The 12,587-nt window shown below is 35.8% G+C and overlaps 1 protein-coding gene across 6 annotated transcripts in view; it reads right to left on the bottom strand.

Moving 5' to 3' along the window:
• The window catches only part of PIGF (phosphatidylinositol glycan anchor biosynthesis class F), a 43,520-nt gene that overhangs the window by 26,072 nt on the left and 4,861 nt on the right, over nucleotides 1-12,587 (bottom strand). For all 6 annotated transcript variants that reach the window (XM_070932350.1, XM_070932351.1, XM_070932345.1 and 3 more), the window contains 2 exons: nucleotides 11,217-11,333; nucleotides 5,308-5,416 (listed from right to left, as the gene is read on the bottom strand). In XM_070932350.1, coding sequence (XP_070788451.1) covers nucleotides 5,308-5,416; nucleotides 11,217-11,333 — 226 coding nt within the window. The remainder of the gene's footprint in view (nucleotides 1-5,307; nucleotides 5,417-11,216; nucleotides 11,334-12,587) is intronic.

Genomic DNA, 12,587 nt, shown 5'->3' with positions numbered 1-12,587 from the left:
TTAACCAAGCCTACATTTATTTCCACTCTGCTGAATTTGCTGAGTCTCTTAGCAAAGGGTCTCTTAACCTATGAATGCAAACTGCTGGCACAATGCCCTTCCTTGGCATGATTCACATTCTGCTCTAAGCTAGCTACTCTAAAATGGTTCTTAGAACGATGAACTTGTGGCCAAAACCCAACTTTGTACATGCACGACCATTGCACGTAGTGTAAATAATCTGGCTTTAAGAACTGGGAATGTCTTGCTCTCACTTTTAGTGTTGCAGATATAACATTGCAGCAATCATAGTTATCTGCTCCAATCTAAAAGTTATCACTGTGTTCTTAATATGGATGATATACAATGACCCATACCATTTCTATGGTATTAAAAGTATGCACAGATATTTTCAACAATCATTGCGATGTCAGTGGGACCCCTTAGTACATCAGTGGGCTTCTGTAGACTTCTTTCAGCTATTTTCATGTAATACCCTATGATTACATCTCTCAGGACAACAACTCTCATGGTTCTCAGCCATTATGATTAGGAATTTGGCTCTTGCAATGAACTACATCCAAAGAATTGTGCATCCAAGCTTAAAAACTGATCTACCTGTTTGGGAGTTCATACAGACAACTATTTACTAGAATTTATTTTATATATGTTTAAGGCAATGCCCAGTTAGACAAACCAGAGAACTGCTATCGAAATCCATGAACTTTAACTTTCTTAATACCGATAGTTTATTTTGATAAAGACTTTTAAACATTTAGGGAAAATTAAAGATTAAATTATTTGATTGATGAATTGGCTTTAGTTCCAAAGCCTGTTTGCCCAAATAGCACACTAGAGGTCATCTTTTAATTTAAATGAAGAAAAACACTATGTTGCAATTTATCTCTCCTCTTTTGTAGAATGCTGTAGGTACAGGCCATCTTTACCTTTTGCTATGTTAATGTCCAGGTACACACTTTATTTCCCTAACCCTTATAAAAGGCACAATTTACAATCCTTTGTCCTTCATCTTTTTTTTTAATTCATCTCCTGGACTACAAATGAAATGTAATCCAGGTAATATAATGCAAAACAGTCTGTGTGTGGGTGGCATTTAGCTCCTGTCTCCAGCTTTTGCAATATGTACGCATACCAACAAATTCTAGAATATCTTTCCTTACTGTTGTTTTGGAAACATAATTGACAGACGTTTGAGATATCGTCCTATTCTACCTGGGGAGGCTCCAGGTTGATGAAAGCTATTTCAGTTTTGAAAAGAACAGGCAGAAAAAAGAGTCAACTTATTCCATATGTTCTCCTAGCTGTTAGATTTTCCATCATATTCCGCAGGTAGTCCTCAATTTACAACCACAATTGGGACAAGGAAATTCCTCATTAAGTGGTATAGTTGTTAAGTAAATAGCGACTGCACTCAATTTTGCAACTTTTTTTTTTTTTTTGCCACGGTTGTTAAGCAAGGTATCGCAATTTGTAACCTTACCTGCCAACTTCTGTATTGACTTTGCTTGTTGGAAGCTAACTGGGAAGGTCACAAATTATCATCGCATGACTCCGGACCACTGCAACCATTGTAAATACATACCGGTTGCCAAATGCTCAAATCACAATCATATGACTTTTGGGATGCTGCAATAGTCATAAGTGTGGGGATTGGTTGTAAGTCGCTTTTTTCAGCGCTCGTAACTTTGAACAGTTGCTAAACCAATGGTGGTAAGTCAAGGACTACCTAGAATGAATCAAACCAGCTCCTTTGTTGTTTGTAATCTGTTTTGATTTGATCTTTTGTGCTTAATCTTCATATCACTAAATGTGCATTTAGTGTTTTATATATCGAGCATTATTTGGAGGTCTTCAGAAGAGCAGTCAAAATAATAATAATATGTTCATAAGGTGCCTTAGGGACTCTTACTGACCTTGCTTCAGCCTTGTATTTACAGCCTGAGAAAGGTCACCATTTCAATTTGTCATGCCTGCTTTTTCAAACCAAAGATTTGCTTATTCATGTTCAGTAACATGGCATTGCATATTTTCTGCAGAATGTTAAATAGTGTATATTTCAGTACTAACATACTGCATTATTTGGTCTGGTGAAGGCTGAATTTCTAATGGACATTTTCTTTCAAAATAAATTCAATCTCTTCAGGAATTAACCAGACATTAAACAATAATAAAAAATAATCTAGGCAATGGTGTTATTAGTCTTTGTATGCAAAACCTGTATCATTCATTCCCCTTATCTCCAACATACTTGAATCTGATCAACTACTATTAAAAAATGTAATTGGTTTGCTATGTTCCTAGCTATCACCTTGATTACATCTTCCTTCTCCGTAGTCTATCATAAAGGTACAGACCAGATTTCCCGACAAAACTCAGAAAGGAGACAAGGCAAATAGGTTCACACAATCAAATTTAATGAGATTAATACTGCTAAAGGCTGTTTCTTGTTCCTTGCATAACCAGGATTCTTTGGGGACCAAAGCTTAGCTAAATTGAAAATGAGCCGATTTTGGCTCATGGTATTTTTTCCCCCCAATTAGGTCAGGAAAGAGAATATGGTCATGGAAAAAAAGGGATGCATAGTATCCTTTGGTTCATTTTCTATTACTTAGATATAAGGCTGCCCTAAACATGTACTGATTTACAGAGGTTAGCACTATCAGTACAGACAAACTGCATGGGAATTCATTTGGGATTAACTCCAAAAGTTGTTATTCCAACTCTAATTTTTTTAAAAACTCTATCATGCCAAATCCCTCTGCTACAAAAATCATTTTCCAAACTAGGAATACAAAAATAACTCACTCCCTCTGTAAGCATTCTTCTGCTTCTCATACTGTGCAGTCATCATTTTTCCATTCTCCCACACATTTTCTTTATTAAACATGTTAGAGGCATTGTAAGAGCTACAGAGTTGACTACACTACTCTAATGGATATTGCAGAAATAGTTTGAGGACTGGAGGTATGATCTCGAAATAAACGGAGACAAAAAAATGTAACATTAATTTGCAGCAGCTTAAGGCAAATCTAAAAAACTAGAAAAGGGTTACTTGGATATAAACATATTATTATATAATCCAGGAGCTGCAGCTTTCAAGGCTTCAGAAGCTCTCAAAAGTGCATTATCAAGAGGATCATTTCGCCTTATAACCAATGCCAGGAGGAAGCATGAAGTACGTGAACTCCTCTGTATAGGTCTTGCAAGTTTCTGCACAGGATTTGCTGTTGCAATGCTAGACTTTCTTTCGTTTGTAAAATTATTCCTTTTTCTATAAGTCAATTCTCTTTTTTTCCCCAAACATTTATTCTTAAAACAATATAAATGATCCAGCTGATTATTTCTTGAGCCTTGTTTCTCCAGCACAATCCTGGTGATTCATCTTGATACAATTTACAGTTTTGAGGTAAAGGCTCATTTATAAATTGTTTTTGCAACATTAATATACGAGAGTGAAGGTTTGTTCTCTGAGCTTGTGGGTTGGTTTCCGAATGTTTGGTTACCAGGCTAGGTAACATCTTCAGCGGAGTTTAGTTTATCCCCTGAACTCCGCTGAAGATGTTACCTAGCCTGGTAACCAAACCTTCAGAAACCAACCCACAAGCTCAAGAGAACAAACCTTCACCCTCATCCTACACCCGAGTTACAGATATTCGCCACTATTGTACATTAATATATGCACGAACACACACACACACATACACACACACTTTTATTCAATGACCCTTATTAACAGGGTGATAAAATAAAGCCTGGTAGTGAATTTGAAAGCTCTGCCAATTTGTACCACACCTATAATTACATTTGTTGCTATGTGCCTAGCCATTGCTAATAGCTTCTGAAAGGAGAAATGGTAAAACAAAATATTGCTGACAGGATGCTTTCTAAAACTTCCAGGAACCTAGAGGCATCTTAAGGTATCATTAATGTAGATTTAATGAACTAAAAACTGTTTCATCCATAAATTTAGCTCTAATACATGAAAAGTGATATATCCCAATAAGTGTTCAAAGACCCCTTGCTCAACAGAGTCCTCTTCCCATCAAGCATTCTGCTGATGGGAGATTAGCTCTGAGCTTCTGGTACACAAAGATGGTGAAGGCAGCTCTTAAAGTCTTCCTCTGAAAATGGAGGAGGGAAGCAGCCTTGCCCCTTAAGGGGAACTAACTCTACCTCATCCTGTTTCTTGGGATTCTCCCCTCCCTCCTGTAGCCATGGCATGTTTGGAAATTGGACACTAGTGTGCCCCTGTAATATCTTGGGTTTGGGAGGGTTTGTCCTCAATCTGATTTATATTTTGATATACCTCATTTATGATAGTTCTATCTAGTGCAAAAATATGTGAGAATATAATTAGATAATATGCTTTTTTTAAAAGGGGGAGTAACCAATATCCCAAATTTCCATTATTATTTCTGAAATATATATCAAGTTCATTTGCATTTAATATGAGGCAAAAAAGGTACAAGAATAGTAATTAAAACTGGACTACATTCATTTACATCAGACATTTTGTTCAATTTAGCAAGATTCAGACTGCTTAATGCCAAATACCCTTATCCTCTGGTTGTGGGTATATCTGCTTTGAGAACAGTTTAATCCACTTTACATTATTAGCAGATCACTATTCTCTCCTCCCTTCCCCAACAATAATGTTGGCAGATGAATGTACAGTTGTCCTGCAATCCTGCCAGCTTCTCATTTTTTCTACAAGCAGCAAAATGCTTAAGGGCTTGTTGGAAAACTACAAAACATGTTTTCGGCACAGAGTGGCTCAGCTAAGGCTGTTTCAAAGATCAATCTGAAGCCAATAGCCATTTCAAATGCATTTCAAATGCATTTTGTTAAGTGCTTTTAATGGAAGGTAGCAGCACACCACAGGCCACATTCTCAGATGGCATAAGAGGTGTAGGGCCTCCATGACATTAATGGGCTGGATGCTGACTGGCTACTGCTTGAACTTGAGAAATGTCATTAACTACATTAGCAAGCAGCAAGGCCTTGCTTGCACTATTCTGACAACCATGTAACTCACATTGAGGAAGTAGCTTCATCCACTTCCAGCTTGTTAGAGAAAATATTCTACCATGTTGCTTTCAACAGTCTTTACAATGGAATTACAATTAAATCTTAAAGATCACCAGTCTATGAACAGGAAATGCTGGAAGGCAAAATAGAAAAGACCCTAAGTACTTTGCTTATAAGCTTTTATAAGGGAGTTAGCCAGATAATTATAAACTAAATACAGGACTGGATGGAGCTGGTCTGATCAGTTTTATGTAATTTATATAAAATAGAGCGACCAACCTGCCATGGACGGTCCCAATCCAATGGAATAGGAAATGCTCCAAGCCAGGCTCCCACCACACTGCATATTGTGGTAATCTGGAGATTGTTATCCCAGATGGACATAGCCCTATAAAAGTGAAAGAAGGTTAATCTTTAAAACTGTGTGTTCTCTATTGCTTGATTTGTTTACTCACCATATGCAGGACTGTATTACTATTACTGAACTTCAAAATTAGATTTTAATATTCTATCACCACCAGTCTCTAATGGGATGCTTTTTAGATGGATTCATCAGTCAGGATAATCTGCTAAAAATAATAATAAACTCCTTTTATTTTTTTTCTCTAGTCATATTAATTTATAAGTTATGTTTTCCATGAAGTCCAAAATATGGACTTCATGGAAAACATTAAGTCTTCATATGCTTCTAGATTGAACTATAATTTGTTTTGCTGATGATAATTTCAAAAAATAGTTTTACTTTTTAATGTTCCTTATAATAAATATAGTATATTTAAGAACTTGTGACACTGTAAAATTCATTAACTATCTGTCACAATATAAACGACCACCTTGGCAAAGTTTCTATATAAAGCAGTTCTTCTATTTCTGCTGATTATGGAAATTGTTTTTTCCTCGTGCAGCATGAAAACTTTGCATCTCCCTCAATTAGGATAATTTCTGTAATATGCCTTTTTTCCTACTAACTCTGAATCAATTTAATTCTATGCTGGTAATAAAATAATGAAAGTGCTAGCAAGGGAGACAAGTGGTAGTTATGAAATTTAAATATGATTTTTTTCCCATACTGAAAACATAACTCTTTAAATAATATTTTCTATATATCCAATGCGGCTCATTATTTTCTAAGAAAGGATAAAATGGTCAAAGATTTTGAATTTTTTTTAAATAAAAAATTTCTTCATGCACCTGCTGTTTTATTGCATCCTCCTGTAGGAAAGAAATTGTATGATGCAGTTAAGAAGCATATCATTTTATTGCTAAAGTACTTCTACATTGCTGATTATTAAAATAATCCTTCTGTGGCTCCTGCGTGTTCCCATCTTCTTTCTTCTTAGCTTAAGGCAAGCTCTAAGGCAAGTCTGGCATTTTGTTCAAGTGCATAGGCAGGAAAAAAGGGAAGGAACTGTCACTTGGGAAAAAAGAGACAATATATGATCCATACACTAAATCTTGGTTTGATGTAATGCTTGTACTACTTTATAGAAAATTCTTCCAGAATTGCCTTGAACGGTAAAATTTTGGTTAGCTTTATGGCTATGTCGGCTCAATAACTATGGCATGGCTAACTGAATAAAAACAACTTTTACTTGAGTTTGTACAATGCACCAAGCCATAAACCAGACAACACCCTGCCCCCAACTGTGCTGCCTCATTGTGATAGTGTTCTTGTGGGGGATGAGGAGAGGAAGTCAGGAATGTATGCCAAGAGTATATATTGCCAGCAGGGACACTCAAGGCGTGAAGGTCATGCTAACTGCTGAGCTAAAGCAAACAGACACTTATTTGGGGTAGCAAAGATTTATTATTTATTAATTTGTTTATTAATTAACTTGTTCCTTCATTTGTTCATCCATTCATTTCATATGGCTGCTCATTTCAAACATATTACTCTGGTTGATTAACAGGGAATAAAAACGAGATTAAAAACATAAGAGCAAAACAATTTTTTTAAAAAATGAGCTGAGTTTAAAGCAGCAACACTAAACATAACCAAGTTACCAGGTCAACCACATAGGAAGATGCTGGAGGTGGAGGATCATCAGAACAAAGACATCAATTCATACTGCATTGGAGAAGGCAATAAAAAGTCATTCTTGTATTTTAACCAAGAAAACTACACGAATAGGATATATATAATGATTGACAAATGGAGAAAATATATCTGGTCGCTAAAAGTCAATGTTGACTTGATAGCACACAAAATAAATCACAAGATGAGTCCAAATTTTATATTCATCTTTTATAATTCTGAGAAAAAAAAATATAGTAAAAAATGTACCTTTGTTGAAAATCACGTTGCAAAAATGCTGCATCATAAATACTGGAACACATATTCTGTTCAGCAAAACTACTGGAACAGAATCTGTCAACTGGACAAGAATCCCATCCTCAGAGGCATTGATGCAATTTAGGGATTCCACATGCATAGCAAGATTCACTAATTAATTTTAGATTTGGAATATACTGCAATTGGAATATACTGCAATTTCTTCATTATGTTAGCAATTATGTTCAGCTGGGAACAAAAGGCTCATAAACTGAGAATTTAAATTCACAACTGAGAAATAATTCAATTAAAATCACTAACTTTTTACACAGGTGAAATCTATATTCTTGTCAGATGGTTATGGAAACTGTGAATAGCACTTATGTGAAAAAGCAGCAGAGCTGTTGCATTCTGCAAGTGAAGCCAGATGTCTCCCTACTCAAGTCTGAGGGGATTTCTGCTTATTTAACAGCAGCCATTGGGTTTTAATTAAAATTGGTTGAGTTTCATTCCACACCCTCCAGAGAAAATTGCTGGTTAGGAAAACATATTGGGTGGGCAGGAAGAAACTTTGGTAATTCTATGCCTCCAGCATAAAAGAGGAGAAGCAATCCGTACCATATATAAACTGAGTTTCTGGAGCCAGCACAGGCATTACAAAATACACATGTACAAGTATTGAGTACGCTCTTCTCTATATTAATATAAAATGATGCTATCTGCCCATGATGAATAAGGCCCTCTTTCTCTTCAATTAGCTAGAAAGACTCTTGTGCACATCTTCTATTGAGGTGCTCATGAATGAATATATTAAGGACCCTGTCTTGCTGCAATGCCAAAGCAGTGGAACTCCCAGCTCCAAAAATCTGGAGATCATGTCTACTAGTGTTCCAAGAAGTTTCAAAGCATGATTATTTTTTAAACTCTTTTCACTGAAATGATTATATAGATTGTTTTTCACTTTTGTTTTGCTTATGAACTTTTGTTTATTCACTTTCAGAAATTAGATGACCAAATACATATAAAATACAAGGACTTCAGAGCAGAAGAAACTTTTTGGATGAGAAGTGAAATGCCTTCAAAGAAAAGCAAGAAAGTCCAGTTGCCTCTTGAAAAAGCACCTTTGAGATGACTGAGTCAGGCACCAATAATTTTGTCCTTAAACACTCTGCAGGTGGTTTTAATTCAATTTGTGTATGTGATAAATAAAACTATCATGATGGCACTTAGTTGATACAGAAAAGAGATGCTTTGACACTTAACTGTTTGATGTTTTACAGGAGTAGTTCTCAAAATGTGGTCTCCAGACCCCTGGAACTCCCCAAGACCTTTCAGAAGATTCATAAAGCCAAAACCATTTGCCTAATAAAATGTATTTGCCTTTTTCACTATCATTCTCTGACAAATGTACAGGGAACTTTTCGAGAGGCTACATACATGTCATGCCATCATGTGATGGCTAATGGAATGTGTGCTTGTGTAATCTTGTATTTTTAAATTCTTCTAAACTACAGGTTTAAAGAAAAATATGTGTTTTCAGAAATTAATTTAGTTCCTCTTAGTACTTTTATTGTGCTTTTACTAGATGTCTTTGGTTATACCTACTATAATCTTCGTAAGATCATTATCATCCAATCAATGTTACTTTGAAATCCCAAAGCTTTCCTGTGCCTATTCAGAAATACAAGAAGTACACTTTGTTGTCCTATTTGCAATATTTTTTTAAAAAAATCTAGATATTTACATTTTATTTCAAGTTGATATTGTTTTAGAATTTCATATTATTTTATAAAATGCATCTATATTTTTCTTATACTTAAGGATGGACTTGGCTTAAACCAAAGAGATTATACAACTTGCTTTCTCAACCCACATCCGCATCATTTATGTCTAAAGATGCTGAAAAAAATGAAACTGACATATCACAGAATTCTCTGACTCATGGAACGAAGCAATCTATTTCACAGAAACTGGGGAAAATGCAAATGAGAAACAAAAATATGATAAAAATTATTGCTCCCTGAGCTGTAAAGATGCTAACAATTCATTGTTATGCAACATAACATTTCTTTATAGTATTACAGTGCCAGTTAAATAGTATCATTTCAGTCCAATGTTTCAGAGTTAAAGGCAAAAAAATCAAATATTTTAAAAATAGATGTGATGAGCTTTTCAGCCAACAATTGTTATTTTTTTTTACAGCTTTTCAAACCAGAAATGAAAAACTCACTGAAGCATTTTATAGGGTAAGTTATCATTTTGCATTGGCTGGAGATGCATACACAATAACTGAGACTAATTAAGTCTTGTACAGTTGACATGACTGAATGCCTTCTAGATGAAAAGTCACAAAAATAACTGCAGTGCCACTTTACAGTATACAGTAACATGTCCTGAAAATAGCAGGCACACAAATGGATTGCTGTCGCTAAATGATGCAGACACGTGACATCATAACTCAAGAGGTACCTGCATAGCACCTCCTATCTAGCTGGGTAAGTGTGGAAGGCATAGCTATTATAGGCATCTACTCAAGGAAGAGTATAAACTTATAAGGAAATATTTCAATTTTAAACAGGTGAATTGGGAGGAGCAATGGGCTGCCTTTAAAATAAATGGGTTCAGCACATGAAAGACATCATTAGAGAAGATCCAACAAGCTAAATTTCAAGGCTCATTTAACCAAATTGTTTCTACATCAAGATCTGACCTTTTCAACAAAATGTCAAGTTGCTAAGAACAGAGCAGCTTTTGAGATACTTCAGCATATACCTAGCTTTGCATCTTTATATTTAACAGGAGATTTACAAAATATGTAAAAAATTATTAAAATCATTTCATTCCCAAAGACAGTTGTTATTGAAAGGATGCAAAATACAAACCCAAACTCTTAGGAACATTTTTTCAAAGAGTAGATTTTTTTTTACAAGTAAAGCAAAACATATTAAATAAACAATGAGTACATACTAGAATTAACTAGCATAATATAAACCTATTTAGACTGTTTTATTATGAGCCAGTGTCTTGAATAAGTATGTTTAGCATTATGAAGAAATGGTGCAGAAACCCTCGACTTCTAAACTCCAGCTATCTAGTATGACCATGCAATTGGACATATTAATCAGTTAATCTTACATGTGATTAGTAAATAACAAGCCAGCTTCATATCCAAAATTATGATGCAGATTTGTTCTTGCATCACAATTTAGGGTTTGAATGCTAAAGCCTAATTCAAATACCCCACTAAGCTGAATTCTGCAGTTTGGTGCCTCCTATTGGTAGAACTACTTACACAAATCAGAGAAGTACCGTATCTATATAGTATGACATGTGAACCTAACTGTTTAGAACTGGAACCCAGCAATAAACTCTGGCTTGCTAAGATTTTTTTTAAAAAGATATGGATTCTACTTCAAATAAATGATGGAGAAAAGAAATCGCAATTGTGAGCCTGGTGGCGCAGCAGACTAATAGCCTGTTATTAACACCCAGCTGCCTGCAATTACTGCATGTTTGAATCTCCCCAGGCTCAAGGTTGACTCAGACTTCCATCCTTTCTAAGGTAGGTAAATTGAGGACCCAGTTTGTGGGGGCAATAAGCTGACTTTGTATAAATATACAAAAGTATGAAGGCTATTGCTTAACGCATTATAAGCTGCCCTGAGTCTCCGGAGAAGGGCGGCATATAAATCAATTTTTTTTTTAAAAAAAAGTACTTCTGGTGGCAGAAGAAGGAGCCACTGAGCAGTTCTGCATTAGATTATTACTTGGATTTGCTAAGCCAGAATGTAGCAACCTTGTATGCCTTGTCTCAGATAAGAATATGGCCACTATTTCACTATGATTAAACTATTAAAGAAATGCCTAACCTCAACTGCACTAATGCCATTGCAAATTCCAACCGCATGCAACTTACCCATTTTTACTGAACACTCTCAGCCATATTTGAAAGTTTGGTCCCAGCAAACATAAGCAGGGCAAAGTTGTAAAGGTGGATAAAAGAACTGCAAATAAGAAGGTCTCCCAGACTGATCTGGAAAAAAAAGTGAAGCTATTTTAAAGGCCTATCTTGATAAACACATTGAAAAGGTAAAAACAATAAACTGTAAAGCTTTTGTGTTCAGACATCATGTGAATTAGTGGTCGCAGTAGGAATGAACCTAGCCATCCCTAAGGTGTTTTTTTCAGGAGACAACTGGACTTTCTTCCTTTTGCTTTTGATGACATTTCGCTTCTCATCCAAGAAGCTTCTTCAGCTCTGACTGGATGGTGGGGAATGGAAGGATTTATATTCCTTGCAGACAGCTGGTCATTTTCATTCTTTTAGAGAGTCATTGAGGCCACTTGGAGGTTTATCTGTGTCCTCAGGGACCCCTGAGTAGTGCAGATGGGTGTGAAGCCATCGGGACAACAATGACGTGGATGACTGAGAATCTCCATAGACTTTTAGCTATGCGCGTTGGGATGAACACTGTTCGAATGGTGTGGGAGTATGAACTGATTTCCAGAAAAATTGCAAACTTACAGGAACCATTTGCACTTCAGTCTGAAGGGACACAGGACAAAAAAAACATCCTGCAGCCAAGAAGGCTCCATACCAATCTGCACTACTCAGGTGACCCTGAGGACACAGATAAACCTCCAAGTGGCCTCAATGACTCTCTAAAAGAATGAAAATGACCAGCTGTCTGCAAGGAGTATAAATCCTCCCATTCCCCACCATCCAGTTAGAGCTGAAGAATCTTCTTGGATGAGAAGCAAAATGTCTTCAAAAGAAAAAAGAAAAAACAAGAAAGTCCAATTGCCTCCTGAAAAAGCACCTTTGGGACAACAATGACTTGGATGACTGAGTATCTCCATAGACGAATGAACCTAATCCTTCTGTGGGCTTGCATACTCATTTACTTCCTCTGGAAAGGTTATCAAAAGATTTCAACTTTGCTTCGAAGTTCAGTTAATCACAACATACTATTATGCTTAAACAGTAATTAATATTCATTCTGCTTTTCTGAAATCAGCCAGTTGCATAAATGAAAGCCTTTATAGCCTAAGAGTTCTGAGACACAGGATTGCTCCAGACATTTCTAAAATTTGTACATAATGATAACTTAAAACATAATGAGAGAAGTGGGGATGGAAAATTATGAAAAATGACTGGGTAGTATATTAACTAGATTAAATTCTAATTAAAATTAAATGTCAATTGGAGGCAAAATGTTCTGTTGGAAGCTGTGGGAAGACTCTGGAATACAATTACTTTGCAATGATTAAACATTTTTCTTGACTT

The sequence above is a fragment of the Pituophis catenifer genome, unplaced genomic scaffold (assembly GCF_029215685.1).
Source record: "Pituophis catenifer annectens isolate HBS135680 unplaced genomic scaffold, rPitCat1.0.hap2 SCAF_1, whole genome shotgun sequence".
Classification (NCBI taxonomy): Eukaryota; Metazoa; Chordata; class Lepidosauria; order Squamata; family Colubridae; genus Pituophis; species Pituophis catenifer.
Note: the sequence above shows the minus strand (reverse complement) of the source record. Positions and strands in the feature narration are given on the sequence as shown.